We start from the raw sequence: 21,974 nt of genomic DNA, 5'->3' as shown, positions 1-21,974 counted from the left end.
TTAAAGTGAAACAACCTGCATTCATTCGTGTAGGCCCAGCAGTGATAGAGTAATCACCAATAACAACCTTGTTTTCTTTACCCTTGAAGAACACAGACAATCCTTTATTGATTTAAAAACACTGTGGTTGGTTTGTCCATTAGATAAACCCTGTGTCAGTGCAGTGCTGCGGTGGAATTGTTAGAATGATTGCATCAAAGCCCTGAACTTGTTTCTTAAAAGACGATCGAGTTGAATATGAAGCGTTTAACCTCGTGGATCGTTTCATAACTCATTGGGTTAATTGGTAACATATCTTGGGAACAGCAAGACTGCCTCAGCAAACAATTCTCTATGCAAGATTGCAAAGTCGTAGATTTCATCAGGAGTGTTTCTTAATCCTTTATCCTCACGTGGCACTGGCCTCCACACGATTCATGAGTCGTTATCAGACGTCTGCAGGGTTTGGGGAGGGGGAAAAAAAGACCGGGCTGGAAAACCAATATCGGACGGCTGTCATCTCCAGGCCCTTCGGCTGCGCTGCTTTAAAACCCGACGTGATTCTGTGGTAGAATCTGATGAGAAAGTTCAGCAGCACTTACAAAAAACCTTTGTCTCCACAAGCGGTCTGTGCTTCTTCGCAATGTCATGAAAACGATCATTCAGACTGAGGAACCGCACGGAAACGGAATCCTGAAAAGCCACCGCTGAGCTCGTCTGTTGTTTTTTTTTTTTCAACTTTTGTCTTGCAGGTTGTATATTAGCTTAGTTACTTCAGGATATGTTGTGATGTCAGAATATCAGTTTACTCAGTATTGGTATTGTGGCTTTTGTGGTGACGGTAGTATTGGTTTTGTGACTTTTGTTGATGTTTGATGACCTTTGTAGTTGTGTTGACGGTTTTGCATGTATTGTGACCGTTGGTTGAGGTGTTATGAGTTTTTTTTATCTGTGTTGTGACTTTAGCTTTTGTGGTGTGAATTTTGTGTTTGTGTTTTAGCTTTGTTGTTTATGTTCTGGCTATTTCATTTGCGTTATTGATTTTATATTCACAGTCTATTTCATTCATGTTGCGTGTTCTTACCATTTTAGTGTTATTCATGTATTTGCATTGTCACTTGCATACAAAGTCTCATCTATGTTGTCTTGTTCATTTCTGACGTGACTTTTACATTTCAGGGGCCCTTCTGGACCACTGTGGACTCCACAATACTCTCTTGGATGAAGCAGGTGTAAAAGATAAATAGATAATACTTCAGAATATTACACTAATTGATTAGATTATGTGGTGAATAATCTCCCTCTAAATGAAGTCACTGGTATTCAATGGGCCAGCAGGAGCCAGATAAGGTCTCCAGCAGCACATTCAGTCGGTGTGACTGCAGGTGGTAACGTTCGTCATTGGTACCCCCCATGTTGTTTGCGGCTCATTGGTTTTGACAGTGCACCACTCACGCAGCATGGGTATTTTTAATAGCCTCCTCATCAAACACATCTGCATCCCGTTTCCACTCCCTCCTCTGGACCACAGACAGAATAACCCCCCCCCCCCCCTCCTGAATCAGTCCTGAAAGCCTTCTCTTGCCGTTTTCTCAGAATGTTAAGTCAAGACTTGCGAGGCCGTTGGTTTCTGTCACTCTGATTGTGTAACACAGTGGGGATTTGATACAGATGAATCTCCTCGGCCACTGTTTGACATTTCCCTGTTGTCCTGTGATATAATATTACAGTGGAGGCGGCGGTGGCAATAAGCCTAAAAGAGTAGGAATGACCAAGAATTGGGGTGGGGGAGGGCCGGGTGTCGGTTCGATTTCCTGCCGGGACTATCTACACAGGAGAATGAATCACATCACTTCGATATTAAGTTATGGTTGCGAGCGGAGTAAGTGCGGAGGTGTTTCAATTAAATTAGCTTGGGGAAGAACTTGATGCTCAGCTAATCTTCTCAAAATAAGTGCATACACACACACACACACACACACTCCCTCCATACGTCCCTTCAGATGAATCACCGGTGTAGTGGACAGATCGTCCTTTGTTCATGTTTACATTAAAAAAGAAAAAAGACGCAGGATAATAGCTTCTGTATGGAACTATAGAATCTGAAGAAAAATGAGTCATGTGGCGTGTTCATACAGCCTGCAGCACATGACGCTTTCTCTTATATACAGAGACTGTAACTTCCAATTTGAGAATCATGATTATTTTAAGAGGATTCTTTTCGTAATAAGGTGGTTCGACTTTTCATTTATTCTCGGATTGCAGTGTTGATCAAATCCTCTCATGTACCACCTTTATTATCGAGCTAAAACAATCTTTAAACGGCGTTGGCATTCATTTAAAATGTATTTCTCAGACATTTTTTCCAATTTTCTGTGAGATATCGAGCATACCAATGGTGGATGTCGATATTAGTGTTGAAGTAGCTCCTTCAAGGACCGACTTTACGACTTTAAGTGCCTTTAGCAGGTTTTCACAAGATATCTGCTGTACTACAGTTCTGTCTACACTTATATTAAAAAGGAACATTGCATTATTTATAATCCTCATGGAACACTTAAAAAAAACAGCCTTTATAATGTCTTCTCATTGACGTCTACGCATTGGGCTACAGGTATGGGTGCCTAATGTTAGCATGCTCACCAACTATCTCCCAATCTGTTCAGTCCCGTAAAACCAGAAGCAATGCTTCAATATGATTAATGTGCATTGCTGGTTTATCAATCCAACAAACTGTATGACGGCACACTTCCAGGCTACATTTACCTCGCATTAGGGTCTATATAATTAACTGTCAGAAATGCTGAATGGCAGACCTATTGAGTCATCCCTCCTCCATGTTTGCTTGCTGCTGCCTAGTTTTAGTCTATATTGAGCTCATTTATTGTGTGCTCTCAAAGCAAATGCATGGTTATAATATGTGTGTGATAAAAGGCAGGAAGCAACTGTGACTTTCGCCCAGAAAACCTCTGACGAAATGCTTTCAAGTCTTAATGGTATGACTTGAGAAATGTTGCATGTTTGCAATTTTATATCGTGCTTTAAAAGACACACACACACACACACACACACACACACACACACACACACACACACACACACACACACACACACACACACACACACACACACACACACACACACACACACACACACACACTTAAGGTGCTTTAAGTGATGTAAAATGAGTATTATTTTGCATCTTCTCCTTGCTATTTCTCAAGTGTGGTAAATTTAAAGGTAAATCATAGCATGGTGTAAATTGGAAGATAATACAAATGAGAGTTTTTAGTTTTTTATGGGCGATTTGAAGACTTATTAAATGGTCATTTGTGTTTACTTCATTAGTCTAATGAGCTTTTTGTATCTGGGACTAATGTCAAGGTTCATCAGTCTAAGGCATCGTTTACACAACAGTGGTGCTCGGCGCCACTGGAAATGCCACGGCTCCATCCGAAAATACTCCATCTCCATAGAAACGAGGGAAAACGTAACTTTTAGAAAATGCTCTGACTGTTCTTGTACAGCATGGACTCAGTCCATATTCTCCTTGGACTTTGTAATTTTATAGTTGAGTCACCGTAGTAGCAATGTTTACAGCAAATTATTCTCTCAAGCACAACAGCAGCAACTAGTGGCCCTACAGGTAAATTACAAAGCTTTCAAAAAAGTTGCCTTGTAAAAGTGAAACTTTGCACCTTCACTTGAAATGTAATTGTTTTACTTGTCACGTAAACAAGATCTTCATGCTGTTTCGTGTACTTTTTTCTCTGAAAGTCGCAGGTGGTCCTTGCAGCCTTTCAGACTCTGGGATCTGTGAGGCAGCTTGTAAAGACGAGGCTTTGCTTTCCTTTTTCACGCACGCATGCACACACACACACACTTTCAGACTCGATGTTGCACCAGCCTGGAGTCCAGTGTAATGCAGGCAGCTCCTCGGTTCACAAGTTCAGCAGTCGTGCAGCATGACACCGTGTAAAATACGGGACTTTGTGTTGTGCCCAGGGTAGTTACATCAGCGTGTGCTCTCTCCGCGTGGCCAGCAGGTCTGTGCTTTGTAAAAAAAAGCTTTCGGGATTCATAGTTGCTTTCAGTGCAGCAAGGAAAAAAACAGAAATTTGCTCCACTTCAGTGGCTCCAGGTAAATGTGAGTGACATCCCACGATGCTTTCGCTGAGCCTCGGTGCCGGCCTGTATTGGATGAAATTGCAGAGTCAGGCAGGGTCGCACACACTTTTTCACACAGGACGGCGGGGAAGCGAGGCCGTGTGTTGGCATCAAAATCAAACGCTGAAACCTCAGGTGTCAGACGTCAACACTATTTATTTTTTTTTTTTAAGTTCTGATGTGGAGATCTGTAAAGGGTGGGAAAATGGCAAAAGTAAAGCTTAGAAAATACGTCAATCAAGTGAAAGTGTCCCAACATACATAATTCAGGGGGCTTTTAGACAAAGAAAGCATAAACGAGCCCTTCGCTTCCACAACTCAACTTTCTCATGTTTTATTGTAGGGCACAGCGACCCAACCATATGAAGATGTAACACAAATCTGATGACCTGCAGGCCCCATGCAGCCTCTGTATGTCTTCTTTCTGGCCTGAAAGATGGTTTCCCAAACTGGTCACGCTTATTTACTCACATTTCATTTGCAAAGATTCTTTAGTAGTTGTTAAACTGAATATATGTAATTAAATATGTGCATCATTGTTGATTTAATAAACTTGATGTGCAGATATTTAGTTGGTTATTGATGTTAAACTGCATTTTGTGTATATGTTTTCTCATCTGATTTTTCTTTCTTGTGTGTGTACATATATATTCAAATACAATTATCTTATTACTTATTTCTTGCATCTGAAGCCTCTTTGCATGCACATCCGCCCAAAAAAATCAACAAATTTCCCTGCTGTTGAACTAATAAAAGAACATTTAATCTAATTGTGATCAACTTGACTGAAATAACAATGGTGGTAATTTTTTATTTTATTTAATTTGCATTGCCGCAACATGGATTATATGTTAATTATCTGTGACTGTAATACATTGCGTTTCCATGTGCCAAAAGTGTCCAAAAGAGGATTGTGCCTTTGGCTCTAGTTCTCTGAGGACCCTGAGTTTGAGAAAAATAATAATAGATGGATGGGTCGATTTCTGAATCTGTTTCACACAGACTCAAAAACAATGTTATGATTATCCAGATTTCAACTGATGCTTATGTTCAACACATTAGGAGAAGTGTGGGATTGTTTTTGGTGGATTTCCGGTTTGAACGCGCCGTAACAACAACAACCTGCCTCCAACAGGAGGGAAAGAAAGAGAGGGTGGGAGAGAGAGAGAGAGAGAGGGAAAGCTGTTTACACAGACCTGCAGATTTATAGTCATCCAGCTTCACTCTCTCGGGACAACAGCTGCTTCTCGTTCCAGCCACTTCTCCTCTCCTCGATTCACGCTTTTACGCACAGGCATGATTTTGACGCACAGGTGAACGAACTTCCTTTCGCCTCCGCGACCACAACCAAAGGCAGAAAAAGAAAGAAGAAAAGAAAAGAAAGTGCCACTGAAAGCAAAGCATCTCCACACAGTCCTTCTCCTCCGATCAGGTCCAGCATGTCCAGGAAGAAGGCGCTGAAGGGCAAAGGCGGCTCCAAGAGCCCCAAGGCGTCTCCGAGCAGCGGGAGGACGGGGAAGGGGCTTGCCGCCGCCGCCGCTCCCTCCTCCGGACTGGTTTATCCGAGCAGACCGTCCATCAGCAACAGCGGGGAGTTTTATGACATCGCCTTCAAGGTGAGCTGAATCTTCCACCTGCTCGGTTGAGCCACAGAAACCAGACTCGGTGCGAGCCAGATGGCACAAGAAGTACGCACATAACCCACGGCCATGTGTCTTTTCGTCCAACGTTTGGTGAAAAGTCTTTCTCATTAAATTTGCAATAGTATTGAGACGTCTATCGTGATTGCATCTGCGGGAATAAAGACAGATTTCAAGTAGAAAACAGTGTATCTTTGCTGTGCACGTGGGTTTTTCCAAGCGATTTGTAACATATGGTAATTCGTTTGTGTCATGTAATTTATCAAAACGAGCAATAATGTTTAGTTTTATTCCAAATATGGAAGTAGCTGACTACAAATACTCACACCAATGTGAAAAAAGTTACATTTAAAGGCTTAGGATTCTAAACTTATTGCGCACCGTGTCATTTGTGCGCAATTTTCTGTCAATATTAAAATATTTCCGTTGCCAAACTGAGATTTATTTACCATACTGTGTCTTTATATCAATTATTATTTTGTTATTGATCTTCAGAGATTGGCACATTTAATTCAACATACACTTTCTTGAGAGATGTGTTAGGGATAAGAAGTATTTAGCTTATTTTGATGGTGATTCTTAGACCAATTATAACACAATTCTCATTATATCATACTAAAATTAACATACCTTTGTTTGAAATGATGCATTCATATACAGTATTCATGATTTTGTGTCTGCGTGTGCGATTAAATATTTTATTTCGGAAAAACATTCATTCAAGTTTAAATTGTAACATCAGCTGAAAATAGTTCAACTTAACCACAAACAGCATGTTTGATTATGTTGAGTAAAAATTTCAACACAAGCACAGGTTTCCAAGCTCAGGTTGGAGGCACCTGAGGGGGGCGCTAAAGATCAAATGTTGAGTTTGTTTTGCTGTGAAGAAGAGCAGAGGCTCCAACTGGCTTCTTTCAACCCAGTTTGATCTCTAATGTATTTGGCTGGGAAACAACAGTATTATAACCTATAAATACAAACAGCTTTTTGTTTTGAAACAATAAATACAAGTATATGTAGGAAAATGTTCATATTTAATACAGAGAGGAAAGATCTCAAGTTGCCTTCCTATACTGTTTCTCTTCAGACTCTTGTTTCCTCTTAGCTTCTGTTAATACGATATTTGGTGTGAAAATAAATAGTTTCTTTCAGAAATTATTCTCGTTGACACTGAAGCACCAGAAACGATGTAGAAAACGATGTAGTTCAAATGCCAGGCCACGAGTTGGTGCTGTTTCTTGTTTTAGTATTGAAACCACACACATACATGCCTGCAGAGAACAGTAAGGTTGCTATTACAGTAACTCTCAGCTATAAAACTACAAAGTCCCAGGAGAATATGGACTGGCAGTCATGACACTCTGGAGGCCGGCCTTGTTGTTGTTGTCCATTTACCCGCCGTTTCCACGGAGACAGAGCATTTTCTGAAAAGTTCTACCTTGGGAGCTGTTTTAAAAGATTAGCATTTTCAGTGTCTCAGAGTAGAGTTGTTGGTGTAAACAAACCCTCAAAACAGAACAACAGTTGTCCATTGTCACTTCCAGGATTTCTGTAGACTTTAGAATGAATGTTTTGGAAATGCTTCTCGTGTTATGACGCTCCTTTAAGGATATTTCAGTATTAACAAGGCAGGGGCGGTCCCTACCTTTGGCTCTTCTTTTAAGCTTAAATGGTAACAGACATATTGGACAATTTTTTTTAATGCAGTGATAGTGGTCTGATAATTCATTTTTAAATAATTTTAGGTTTTTTTCTTATGCTACATCAACGAGGGCAGTTCAGCACAAATCCCCCCCCAAATAATTGCACGTCTTCACGATGTTATTGAAAGTGGAATCACTCCTTTATGTAAACAACCAATCAGACTAGAATTGGACTAAATATTCTCCGTGCCCAGTCTCACTTGTTGCTAACTTTCAAGCTCGCTCTTTTCAACACTCATTCCTGTATCTCACTATATGAACTCGCTGGATGTCTATTTCCCCCCGCCCCCCCCCTCCAGTTTTGTCAATACACAACGATCCAACTGACCAGTGATGTGGCGGTACTATTTCCCGACACATGCTGACCGTGACTTGTGTCTGATTTTTTTAGTTTTATTTTTGTGATTTTTAAATATTTGAGTTTCTTTTTCATGTTAAAATATTGCAGCATATATGGAAGGATGGCAAAAGTTCCTTTTTTTTGTGAATGTAATTCTGGCACCCACCACTAGGTAGGCTCAAAATTTGCCTCGCGAGGGTTTCCTTCAGTTCTGCAGTGCTAATCTTTTGGCAATGAGCACTGTTGCTATTTATTAAAGTTGTATTATGAGCTCCACTTTTTAGATATTAGAGAGGGGCCAATGCCCTTTTTGAGGCGGAGACGAGGCTCTGTGTATTTGCGTAGGTTTAAAAAAAAAAAAAAATCAGATTTCCATTTTGTCTTCCTAAAATCATGTGGATAACACCTAAAATTCTCATTTAGAATCTCTCTTTATATGGCTGAAAATGCTGAAATTCTAACATCTTAGCTCCACCCTTCGTTTAACCCACATATACTAACTCTGCGAACAAAACTTGATTCATTCTCATTTTATACGTAGAAGCTTGTTATAGCTTTTACAACATCGTCTTCCACAGGGTCCTCAATGTTTTTTGAGTTTTGTAATTAATGTTTTCTTCTCGTTTTTTTGGGTGTATTCCTACAGCGGTGGTACAGCACCAGTCCAGGCCTGTTCTGATTTCATTTAGAGGCAATTCAAGGAAAATGGGTTGGAAAACGAGTCTTAAATGTAACCGAATAAGCTTTTTTTTTTTTGCTCTCACATGCCCATCCTAAGTTGCAGACTAAATTAAATACTCGAGGAAAACTAATAACACGATGCGCAAAAATAAAAGTTAATTTCAGGCTTATTTCCCCAAAGAAGCATTTTGCTTTCCTCATGTTTGGCTCCCCAAACTCCACCAACATGTATGAAATTGTGTTCAATTTCCCCCATGGTTTTTTTTTTTTTTAGAAGTTTGGGAACACAAGCATTTAAGGGGTGTGTGTGTGTTTGTGAAAAGGGTTCTGGTTATTTAAGAGAACAATTATCAGAAGTGTCGACAGACAAACTACAATAATAGGAGCTTTTTAGGCAAAACCTCAGCGAGCAGCTTTTTGGTTAAAGAGTAATTCCTCTGATGAACGGCAGGTGATTTCTTTTTGGTGAAATTAACGGTCCAACACTGTGAATTAACTTCATACAAGACGTTTTCATTGGACAAGTTCCAGTCTTAAAAATTGTGTTTTTTTGTTGCTCCATGTCAGCTAAATGGGATGAACTTCAGTTTTTGGTCCTGACCACTCGATGAACCAGATTCTCTTCTTCCTCGTGTCTTTTTTTTTTTTTCTCCATTTCTTATCAGATACTGTTTGGGACAAGGGTGCTCCAAACAAGCATCTGAAGCCTTTGAGCAGCTTGTAAGCAACATCCAGCAATTGTGGCTGACTTGCAAAATACCAGAGTCACCGTTCATTACGGTCACCTGACCTCCGACCGGCTCAGTCAAGTGCCAGCCACGTCTCTCGAGTCGGTCTCTGCTCGGCAACCGTTTTCCACTTTGGCCAAATGGCCCTGAACTGGTAAGACGGAGAGACCACAGATGCCTCATTGCGTTCTGGAGCACGGTTGGTGCTGCCGCCATATTGGATGGCGGTCAGCCAAGCAACAAAGAAGGATGTTTGTATTTACTGCGTCCTGCGGCTGTAATAACCAACACAACATACAAAATTACAAGGCACAATTGACTTTGTACTGTCATTTAGGGGGTGTTTGGCCTTTACCAAAATTATATTACTCTAATTTATGATATTTGGCCACTTACAGAATGCCAGAGAGCCAGCAGCAAGACGAGATTGAGATGAGCAACAACTATCAAATCAGAATTTTTTTTCCATCATGTAAACCATAAGCAAGATGGTCATGTAAAGTTATATTCTAGTTTCTGTCCACACTGAATTTAGTCATCTGGTCTGATGATAGGGATGTCATAAAAATTGATTGTGGAGCTCATAAAGAAACACAATTTGGAGTCGAAAACCATCATTTAATGCTTGTAGTGTCTGTGTTTCACAATCTGAGGCTGCACAGTAATGTCATATTAAATTGCAGTTGTTAAGTCACCTGTGTAAAACAGCTCTTTGTGACTTTGACCTCCAATTATCTGCTTTTTATTTGTGGTGTGAGAGAGAAATAAACACAATCAAGAATAAAGCAGCATGTTATAATAAGAATACAACATATTGTCGTGATTCATATATACTGCACACGTCCACATTGAAGAGCTGTGGTGTTAAATAGATATACATTAATATAAAAGCTTTCTCTATATTAACCTCACATCTGCTGTTTGTAACAAACCAAACTGCATGAAAACTCATCCTTATTTAAAAAGTGAACACACCATGTTGGATGGCGTTCATACATCAGCTTCGATAGGCAGCAGCCGTCAGTGAGTGTCCTTGTAATGAATGTTTGGCGAAGAAAAGGAGATTTGTCTGCAAGTTACAGTGGCAGTGACTTCCCGTTAGGTTGCAGCACGCCTCTTGTGATTTAAACACACATCAGCCAGTGTGTATCAGAAAAGACTGACTGCATTGACGTTAGCAGGTCAGTTTCAGAGTGAAAGTGGCATTTGATCACAAATACAAGACCACTACAACTTTTCATACATTTTTCCATTGGGGAAAATCAGTATGTGATCATGGTTCTGCACTGAGGCTGGAGCTATTTAAATGGATCTTATTAGTTGTAATTGTTGTTCGTCAACTAAATAGTAATTTACTTTTGGATTAATTACAGAAAATCAATAATTAAGATGAAGCATTTTAATAGTAACCAAGTAATCCAGATGAATGATTTTGGTGATCATGTTTTCTGATTGAATGAATTGAGGGGGGGGGGCACATTGCACCATCCATCGCATTAATTTTTAATGTCTCCTGCAGGTCTGATTAGTGGATCTGGACTGAGTTCTGCATCTCCTCATTCTGGATGTTACATTGGCTTTACATTTCCTCGAGAAGCTCTTGTCCATGCAAGTCAATAAGACACCATCGTTGTTATTTTTAGAAGATTTTAGAAGACCAATACGATCTAGTAGGAAAAGTCTGGTTAACAGGATCTTATCTCGGTACCTGAATTTTCATGTGATATATCACAAGCCATTGTGATAGTGTTGTTAAAAGAAAATGTATCACTTTGGGAAAATTGTCCTGAAAATTGCATCTAATAAAAAGACGTTTTCAACACATTGTGTAAAGTCAAAGCTTTTCTGAAATAAAAATGCAAAACAATTGAAACACTGTATAAACAGAGCCCTAATCATGTGGAAATGAAGTGTGTCAGTGATTTTCTACATCTGAGGTTTTAAACTGTCATTTTACTGAAACGTTCAAGGACTTGACTTTTTTTTTTTTGTGGGTTAAGTGATAAATAATGACTCAGCGCTGACATGCCGCATCCATAATTAAATCATTGAGACGGCGATGAAGAAGACTGATGATGACGATCTGCACCGAGCATATGTAAATCCACGCTCCCCGTCATGTGGGCGGCAGCTGGAATTAATTTCTCAGTCCGGTTCGCAAACGTTCTGGCGACCGGTCCGACCGGCACCGCTGCTCCACTGCCACTCAGTTTAGAAAAACAAAACAACACTGCGGTCGATTTTGTTCGATGAGCTTAAATATTACATTATGTTGCCAGGAAACACAAATGAAACAAATGGTGAGTAAGAAGGAAGCAAAGTGTAGGTTTTACTGCTCAGTGCAGAGTATTTTCTCCCATTGGACTGAGCTGAAAAGCAGCTTCCTCTATTGATGGCGAATAAGTCGCTTAAACCCCCTGTGTATCTGGAGATAAGTTCTCACCGGAACTTTTCCCCTTTCCATTCCCTCATATAACAAACTGAACGTTATCAGCCAATAAAATCCTTCCTCCCGCCCTCTGTCAGGTGATGCTGGTGGGGGATTCAGGTGTGGGGAAGACCTGCCTGCTGGTTCGCTTTAAAGATGGAGCCTTTCTTGCCGGGAGCTTCATCTCCACTGTGGGCATCGACTTCAGGGTAAGCTGCATACAGACTCTTTGTATTCTTTTTTTTTTCTTTTTCTTATTAACGCAAGAATCCGGCAGTATCGTGCATATTGTTCATGGGTTTGTGTTTGGGTTTGTGTGCATTGCAATACCTTGCAATACTGAAAATGTATTGAGGTATACTTGGACTTTTACTTTAAACTGTAAATTTTTGTCCAACTATGAAGTACTGCTCTTCTTAGCTACGAGGTGGCGGTGTTGTGATCCAGCTTCAGCCATTTTTACCAGCGCACCGAGTTAGCAAACAAGTGGAATGAAAAAATATTACAAAACATTAATTAATTTGGCATCTTCAGAATGTTTTTGTTTCACCAAAACTTGGACCAAACTAATTTGCCATGACAGAGCACCATGAAGTGAACATTTACTTATCTGAATCTTGGTTTTAGATCAGTGAATTTACTTTTCTTGTCAAGCCCAGTTTCATCGAAGACATAAAATAAATAAAATAAGTCAATCAGACACAAATGTCTAAATATTTACCAATACATTACTAGGGCGGACCTCTGCATGTTTGCATGCTGCAACTATAAATGCAACTTTTAGAAAATTCTTAGAAAAAGTCTCAGTGGAAACGCGTAGGAAAAAAATGCAACTTTTCACCTGACCATGCCAACCGATGATGATAATCTTCTTGGTACTTGTAACTCAATCTGATCATGTTCATGGAAACGGGACAATCTCATCTCTCAATCACAAAGAGTTCAGTCAAAGCAATCCTACCAAAATGTCAATATATCTTAAACCTATGACAGGTTTTCTACCACATTAATCCCAATTTATGCCTTCAGAATGATGGTTTTCTGTCACGGCGGAGACGTGTGGAGGTTAAATCACAATGACGGTGTCGGTTCTACTTTTAAAGTGTTTTCGGCGGCTCAGCTGTGCTTCCCTCCAGAAGCCTGCTGACCTTCACCTGGAAAATCACCACCTCCTTAAAGCCTGAGCGCCTCCTCCAGGCTGTGAATTGATTACTGGGTGATGGAAGCAGTCAATGGGAGCCAGAGGTTGTTTTTTTTTTTTTAATTCCACCCCTCGAAACAAGATCTTCAAGGCTTTAAAAGTGAAAGTGTTGGTTCTCTTCCGACTTCACGAGCAAGTGAAGCAAAATTAAAAGTGACATTTTAATTGAGGTTCGGTATTAATCTTAGTTTGACATGTAATGGTCGCTCTGATGTCTGCCCTCTGTGCTTGGGGGGGGGCAGCCACACAGCGCGGGCAAAGAAGAAAAACAGTGAAATTGTCACTGCCGCCAGCTCGAAGCACTGACCTGTTTCACTCTTTTTACTCTCTTGATCCCTGTAACTGCAGAATCTGACACAGCCAGTTTGCAGGAAGCTTCCCCTCCCCATGAGGAGATGTTCAGAGCCTCGGTTTCACTGCTGCTGTCAGCCAGAGCGGCTTTTATTTTTTATTTATTTTTCTTTTCATTTTTTCCACTCATCAGAACAAGTGTAAGACAGTAGAAAGACTTTGGATGGCAGGCGGAGACGTGTACGAGCTGAGTGCGTCTCAGTGGGGGCTGCTGCGATGGGGATTAATAGACACTCTTCGCGGAGATGGGAAACACGCTGGGTGCTGAGCTAACAGAAGCAGTTAAAGTATAAAAACTCTTGGCCACATTTATGTTTTGTCTTCTTTTAAAAACCGAATTGCTTGAAAAAGCAAAGCAGTTATGAACAAGCTAAGGACAATATGAACTTAAACTGAACTGCATGTCATTATCATTGAGCTCCATTGAGAATTGAAGGCAGAATCAGCCCGACTCTGAAACTAATGGTTCTCCGAGCGAAACAACAAGACAGTGGTTTTTGGAAATACAGCATCATACGGACCCCGATTGTGTTTCAAGACGGCGATGTGGTCTATTCACACAAGCAACAGACATAAAAATAGATAAAAAGGTCTTTTATCTGCGTTTGTGGAAGAGAGATTGTGCGGTGGGAAGAATCGGTCATTATCAATTCCCTAAACAAACCCAATAGAGGCCAACTTGAAAAAAGGATCGGGGAAAAAAAGCCTTTTACGTCATTGTTTGCCTGAAAAAAGCCGAGCTATCGGTGTAGAATGAGAATGCTTTGTGTGCTTCCACCCTCATTATCACTTGTTCGCATTGGAGCCGTCTGTCCTCCACATTATTGGGATGAATTCTTTATTGGGTAGTTCAGAGCCATTCAAGCTTCACATCTGCGATCAGTCAGTCATTCTTTTTTTTTTTTCTCCTGCATGTGGAGACTCCTGACACCATCTGAAAGGCTGTCACCTGTTGCTAATGGCCACAGTGTTATGGTATTGCCTTTCTCATTCACAGTCCGTAGAGCACAATCTTTCTTCATTGTGGCCACACATATTTGTGAACCTTTATTAAAAATGTCTGGGAAATGATGACGGTGAGCATCACATAGTCATGGTCAAGATTTCATACTGAAGAACAAACTGAAAAGCATAATAAACTTGAGCTCTTCTCTCTTCGTCTTGCAGATTTATTTTTAAAGTCTACGTCATCCTGTCGCAGATGTATTATTATTAGCAGCTTGAAAATCTGGGCCAAATACTGCAAGAAACGCACTTTGAAGGTCCCTTCAAAGCTTTGTCAGCCTGAATCGTGAAGCACTTTGACACGCACACAGCTTGGAAACTTGGCAAAACTTATATTGGTTACTGCTAACAATAAAAATGCATGGCTTACTGTTGACAAACTATAACTAATCGATCAGCGTGATGCTCTACTAGCACCGGACCATCCTTCACTAGACAAAACTATTTTGTGTCAGTGAGGTCTGATTGAAGGAATCCATTTGCATTTGTTTTAGCCTTTGTGAGTGACTGTCGGATGACAAAGTAAAGCTCGGAAACACATAGTTTGTTGTCTCACAGCAAGAACGTTCTAGGTTTTAAAACCTTCAAGCCAAAATGGCTCCAAGTTTCAAACTTTCCGTCCAATGAGGCCTTTTTCTTTTGCGTGTTTGCGAGTTTTCTGGCTTCCTTCCGGCAATCCAAGAACAAGATAGATTTGAGTTGTTGTGTAATCAGTCCAGGTTATACCCTGCTCCATGTCCCTCACTTGGATAAATTGGGTATAAAAGATAGATTGATGGATCTACTCGATGTTTAACATCGATTTTCAACAAGTAGCCCGCCACACAGCACGTCAAATATCGAGTTGACTACCCCCCAGCCCCTTTCCAGCAAGGTGAAATACACCACATGGGGAATGTTGCATCTCATCCATGCACGATAAAACCCGGCAACATTACCACTGTGGAGTTCATTAAAAAGGAGACCTAATTACACATGCCATTAACAAGATGTCTGCGGCCTCACCCCGCCCACTTTGGATAAAGCTGTCAGCCTTGCGTTGAAATGTTAGCTCAAAGCACCACAGCTTGTTATCTCCAAGGACACATAGGTGATTTTAAGTGTCTTATGGCTTCACAAGACCCCCGAAGAGCAAGGCTGTTTAAATATCTTTAATTGACTCCATTCAGGCTCTTCAAGAGATGTAATTAATAATTGACAGGTTGCCGTTACTCTCACTCCAGGCTTGATTGGAATTAAGTTTCTTTCAAAATTGCTTATTGTGCTGCTTTCAACGGTCAGTTAGAAGTTGGAAGTCAGAATGTGGTATATGACTTTCACTTTCAATGAGTATGATAAAATGATCCCCCCCTCTGTACTAATTTTTATGAATTAAATTTAACATTACTGGCAGACATCATTGGTTACGCCAGTCCTGATTGGATCAATTTGAGACACAATTGTGAGCAAATTCCCATAAACAGCCATGTAGATTAACCCCCACAACAGCAGCATGAGTGGTCCTCTCTTACCCTGCCATGCTTTGGTTAAAAACATTGTTTTTGCCTGTATAATTCTGCACAAGAACCAAATAAATGTTGAAGGTTTTGTTCAGCTATACACTGATGACTATGTCGAAAATACACAATATGTCCCCTTTAGTTTGTATGGCTAAAACTTGTTTGTACTTCTTTCGTAAAAGGCTTTATTTACATGATAACAAAAAGCAATTTTCAGGAATACTGAATTATAAAAGCAGAGCTAAAAAAAAGGTTGTTGATTCTCACTCAGCTTGGTGTACGACAGGGTTGTAAATGTTTCCATCACACACCTCTTTGAAAAATGTATATAAAAGCACTTGCAGTGTTGAGAACACACAAAAGCAGGGAAACATGTTGTGATGTGCTGCTCTTCAGCTAAAAGTTGATTTATTCTTGTGGTTTTGTCGGGAATGTGAAGCAATGTGACCTTTTACATTCACGATAATGAGCAATACGAGTCAGCTCCCCGATGGTGGGGGGGGAGGAAACATACTCGGAGGAGGGTGCAGCCAAATTTCTTTCTACTTTCTTTATGTCTATTTATATTCCTCCCGCTCCCCAAAAAAGATGAGTCAGAAATCAAACTTCAAACGCCGCTCGCTCCTCTTCGTTCCCCTCTTCTTACTTTGAATTGCTGATGAGGTTTATGTTTCCACGGGTGGAGAGACGGCAGGTTGCGTCTCCCTGCCGCACCTCCTCCGTACTGTCTGTGATTAGTGTGTGTCTGCACTTAATTGCGCGTGCTCCCTCTCGTCTCCGTAGTGTGGCTTCCCTCTTCCTCCTCATCATTCTCTTCTTCGCCGCCCCTTCGCTCCGAAAAACGATGTGGCGCGGCAGTTGGAGCGCTTAATCATTAAACAACACTGCGCTGGCACAGATGGCTTTCTCTCTCTCCGTGTGTGTGTGTGTGTGTGTGTGTGTGTGTGTGTGTGTGTGTGGGGCCAGTGACGGTGTGCTGGAGCATGACAGGAGGATAATGGTGACCACCCTCGCCGGCCTTTCGGAGCTAATTGCCATGTGACTCAGTTCTGCACATGTGCTCGTTTACAAGCATCACCTCCATGGCAGGAAGAACTATGGGAAACACAACTGAATTAAATCATATTTCATAACAATCGTAGTTTAGCTGAAGGAGTTCTGATCGTGTGGTTGTGGCTGACACGACACACCAAATCAGCCACAACATTATGGCTATGTATAATCTATAGATATACGCACCCCAGTGCCTCATACCACATCGATATAGCAAGGTATTACATGGTATTCCCAAGTAGCACTAGTTCTTTGCATTATAACCTGAATTTGAAGACATCTGAAAATATTTTTTTTAAGATTTGGTTGGAAACTAAATTGCAGATTTATGGTATTGGCTATAACTGGTCAGGTCTGTCATGATTGCATGTAAATTGATAAAGTGTTTTCTTTGTGTTGAAATTGTGCAAATGTGTAATGGACGTCTTGCATTTGTTGCTTAGGTCAAATACATCATGTTTAAATGTCTGATAGGATTCACTGAAATACAGCAAACCGTTCAGTTAATCGACGAGATTAAGACTTTTATGAGCTCTGAAAAAATTAATACGAATGAAAATGGCTTATTATGCCTGCGTTGGTAGAAATTTCAACACAATGTGAAAACAGTTTGACAAGCTCTTGGGGAAACGTGACGATTGAAACATCTGGTCAGAATGATTTTGTATTTATCCTCGCTGAAAAGGATCAGGATCGTGAGTGTATCCCATTTTTGAACAACAACAAAAAAAAGAGTGAGGGGGTGTCGCTACCTCGCACAGGTGCTGAAACTTCATGACTTTATACATTCATTTATGCAGTAATCTATCAGAAAATGTTCCTTTCTGGGGGGGGTAAAAAACAACCTGCCATTCTGCTTTTTCATGGCACGATAGTTGCATTTTATAACAAAATACTCCCAGAAAATATATGGAATTTCACGCCCCTGTCAAGTGAAAGCTATGCAACCACCTGTGACTCTACAGCTTCACACCACCTTCTAAGTAAGCTGGAGAGGAAGGTTGGAATCACAAACAGGAAGTGCCATTTGCCCTGAAGCAACATGCCTTTGTTGTTTCCTCATCATAAAGTAAAATGGTCGAATTGTGGGTCCGAGCACTTCGCTGCAGGTAGAGGGACAATAACAACAATGGCAGAATCCAGAGTGTCCTTCGTCTGTCCATACAAATTGTCTGTGTACTCGCCATTGTTTATGTTTATAGCATATTTTTCTTTGCACACGTGTTTTTTTTTTTTTTTTTTTTTTTTTTTATATAAAAACAATCAACAGCGCCAACTCATAGCTTTTGGTGTCTCCATCTGATGAATACTTACAATGATGAGTACGGTTGTTTATATGGTTGTTGTGGGAGATCAGTTGTGTCGATACAAGCATCCGATGCATCAATATTTAGCAATTTTTTTGATAAATGCACATTTTTGCACTGAATAAAATGCTAAATCGTTGCAGAATAGAAGAAACTGCATGTCTTTCTCCCCATTGTTAATCTGTGCTTCTACTTCATAGCTTCCTTAATCCGACTGGTTGCCATGTAAATTCATTATCCATGTGATGATCAGTTTAGCAAGCATATAGAAAGATACTGCAACATGCCATGATTCAATTTTGGGCCGCATCAAACGAGCACCCTCGTCCGTGCTCATAGGGCTGAAATCACACGAGGACAGTGTCCATGATATCCCTTCACAAGAAAGTTGAGTCAACTTCTTTCAGAGATGCAGGCCCATGTGAATGTCTCGCACACAGCCTCAAAACTTTTTGATTGCACCTCATTTGCTTTATGATGCAAAACTGGAAGAGATTGCTGTTCCTCCAGAGCAAATGGAGCCTGGGATCTTAAAATTTATGTAGATAGCTGGTAATGGGAGGATTGCGAAGGCACGGTAGACAAAGACGAGGCCCCCGTTGGAAGTTTGTTTCTGTGAGATTAGCGAGATGTGAGGATCGGTTGCCTGTTGTTGTCATCATCTGTAGCTTCTCCGTTTGGCTCTAGTCGATGCTCGGTGGACGTTTCCAAGGTGAAACTGTTGCATTAAGCTTGTGAGATTAAACACGATTTACCAAGACTGGAAAGCAACACTGTTCATGGGAGATGTGTTTATTTTTAGAACTGGCAGTGCTACTGGTGTGAGATAGACGCTACATCTCCTGGCTACAATCTCACTTATTAAATCAGTTAATTTGATTTTTTAAATATTTTTTACCCCCTTAATTTTTTTGGGATTGCTCCCTGCAGCCACAACTTGTCTTTTGCACTGAATTAAGAAGAGAGTGATTTTTGTTGCTGCAGGGTTTGTTGTTTCAGGACGCATGTGCATTTTCAAGCAAAACGAAGCATGTTTGTGAGAACATGCTGCTTCAGCAACAAAGGAGAACTGATAGTGATGATCACATTACCTCATTTGCCTGTCAGGCTCCCAGACACTGTCCATTGATTTCTTTCTTCTTCTTTAACCGTCATGTGGCTGTGAATTTTAATCTCTCTGGTAAAGACTGAGAAATTGAAATAACTCCTAGCAAAAAATAATAAACCAAAAAAATTACATGATCTGGATGCTTGACAGTCCTTTTTATGATTTGCCACTGACCACACAGGACAATTTTGGTTGCCGTGGAAACGATGCACAGGTACATCGAAGGCAGTTTTCAGTCCAGTCTATGAAATGGGTGAAAGGCATGCATTATGCATTCTCTGGCTTGGATACTCGCAAAACAACATCCACATTGGCACACACACACACACTTCAGACTTCACTTATTGCACACTTAAGGAAACACCTGTCTTTATCCAATATCGTTTACTTTGGATTTAAGCATAAATCATGGCCTTGCTGTACATGTAAGCTTATACAAGCTTAGACGTCTATATCCTCAGTTACCCAGAATCTCTTGATACAGTGGCACTTTCGTGTAGCACTTCCCATCAGTACTGTGAGTTTGATATATTCGTTTGTATAAAGCAGAGCTTTTAGGGATGATGGCGGCTTCCTCTGTAACCTCATTTGAATATATCCTTCTATTGTATTTACATAAAATGAAGTATGCGTGGGAAGGTTTTCGTCGGTGAGTATACTACTTAATATGCAGTCCTGTGCGAAAGGTTCAGGAGCTCCTCTTTAGAGGTGTGTGTTTGTCCCAAAGTCCTGCAAAAGTTTTGGTCGATTCAAGTAGCATTTCCAGGTTTGGTTTCAGTCGACTCATTCTACAGATCAAAGCACAGTCAAGACTGTTTGGAAAACCAACGCTTAAATTGGCATGTAAATACTAATAAAGTGAAAGAAGAAGGAGGAAATACTCTAACATCAGAAAAACCTTGAGCTGAACCACACTTATGCCCACTTTCAAGTAAAAAGGGAAACATTGTTTGTTTTTGGTGCCCAGAGCCACTGAAAACACAACTTTTTGAAAACCGCTCCCAGGGTGGAATTTTATTTTTTAAATCTCAGGCTCAGTTTCCATTGAAATGGGGGGAAACGTAGTATTTAGAAATCAGTCTTTCTCCGCCTCCATGGAACTGGGTGCAAATGCAACTTTGCGCTGCTGCACATACACACCACGACCGTCATAAACAATTCACAGGCACATGCAAGTCCATGGACAACAATGTCGGCATTTAGAGTGTCATATTCTCCTGGGACTTTGTAGTTTTATAGTCGAGAGCTACCCGGAATAATAATCCAACTTTGTCCTCTGTCCATACGAATGTCCCTGTACTCGCCATTGTTGATATTCATAGTGTATTGTTGTTTGTGCGCATGTGTTTGTGGTTTCATTGCACAAACAACAGGGTGGATTTGTGGCCTGGCATGCTAACTACATCCTGTTCAGTGGTTCTGCCATTACCTTGTAAAAACACACTTTTTAAAAACAAAAATGCGATTTTCTATCAGTGTCCATTGTCTTATTCATGTATCCATGGTCTCAGCGATGAGTGACCATCCAACATTCAACAGTTAGGATCTGAAGATAAGAAAGATGGAACAGGAGGCTCTACCCTCAATTAAAATGCCATCATATTAAGAAAAATGGAGGTGTTGTCTGATGAGTAACGTTTTCATCAACACACCTGCTCACCTGCAGAACAAATTTCTGTGTGGAGTTTTCATGTTCTTCCTGCAACTTCATGGGTTTTCTCCGGTCATGAAAAATGTTTTCTGCATCGTCCACAGCATGTCCTCAGAATTAATCTCGGGTCAATTCTTCAACACTAAAAATGACATAAAGGCATATTTTGGAACCTACGGTGGGTTAAAATCAATTATTGACTTTTACTTGATGTCAAATCTTCTTATTTACGAACCGTCATTTGATGGTATGGTTGAATGACATGATAATAAACACCAGGATGAAAACAATGGAGTAGATCGAAGGTAAATAGACCATCAGCGTCATAACTGTCAGATGTTTCCTCGCCAGTCTGCAGCATTGCAGTCGCTCTCTTCCTGCAGCGTCGGCTGAAAATAAGCCGTATGTAAATGCTCGCCGCTGTTCATGAATAAGCGAAATGATGAAGCGCTCTCATGCTAATACACCACGATGGGATGGCAGCGTAGGAAAACAGTGCAAAGTCAAATTTTTGTTTTGGTCCCCTTATATAATGCGCTCCTTCTCTTCACTCTAATACTGAAGGTTTTCACTGACAGTTTCTCCATGTGCCTTTTTTTTTTTTTTTTTATGTAATCACTGAAAAGTGTCTTTTCTCTGGGTTTTAATTTTGGGCACAAACTGAAGATAAGCGGTGACGTCCAGCTGGTGAGTCTGTCGGACTTCACCTCTCCTTTTCCCTTCTGCATCATTGACTCTTCAAGTGCCGGCTGGGTTCCCAGGAGACGGTTGTTATGGACCAGGAACAACAAAGCACCGACATGAACGTGTGAAAACTGGCCTCAAGGACGGCAGGTGGCTTGTCAGACCTGTCGGGGTCAACGGAGGTTGTCAACCGGAGATGAGAGAGCTCAACCACAGTCTGCTTGTGGGGAAACAAAAGCTTAATTTTCACACTTGACGCAATATCGAAAACAGAATGATTGAATTCAAATTTTTTTTGGTTATAGATGTTGAACTACTTCAGTAGAACAAGTCCGGTTCGAAAACTGATTATTCCTTCACAAGTGAATCGTTGGTTTGTATTTTGTTTTCTTCTCTTCAGGTACGAAGGTTCCTACAACATACCTTGACTTTTTTTTTTTTGATCTTCA

At 40.7% G+C, this 21,974-nt stretch overlaps 1 protein-coding gene across 1 annotated transcript in view; it reads left to right on the top strand.

Annotated features, from left to right (window-relative positions):
- Positions 1–5,585: 5,585 nt before the first annotated feature.
- rab26 (RAB26, member RAS oncogene family) overlaps positions 5,586–21,974 on the top strand; it is a gene marked incomplete at both ends in the record, with an annotated part of 80,573 nt that continues 64,184 nt past the window's right edge. The window contains 2 exons of the mRNA XM_080517599.1: positions 5,586–5,762; positions 11,765–11,875. Of these exons, the coding sequence (XP_080373725.1) occupies positions 5,586–5,762; positions 11,765–11,875 (288 nt within the window). The remainder of the gene's footprint in view (positions 5,763–11,764; positions 11,876–21,974) is intronic.

The sequence above is a fragment of the Blennius ocellaris genome, assembly GCF_963422515.1.
Source record: "Blennius ocellaris genome assembly, chromosome: 21".
NCBI classification, from domain to species: domain Eukaryota; kingdom Metazoa; phylum Chordata; class Actinopteri; order Blenniiformes; family Blenniidae; genus Blennius; species Blennius ocellaris.
Note: the sequence above shows the minus strand (reverse complement) of the source record. Positions and strands in the feature narration are given on the sequence as shown.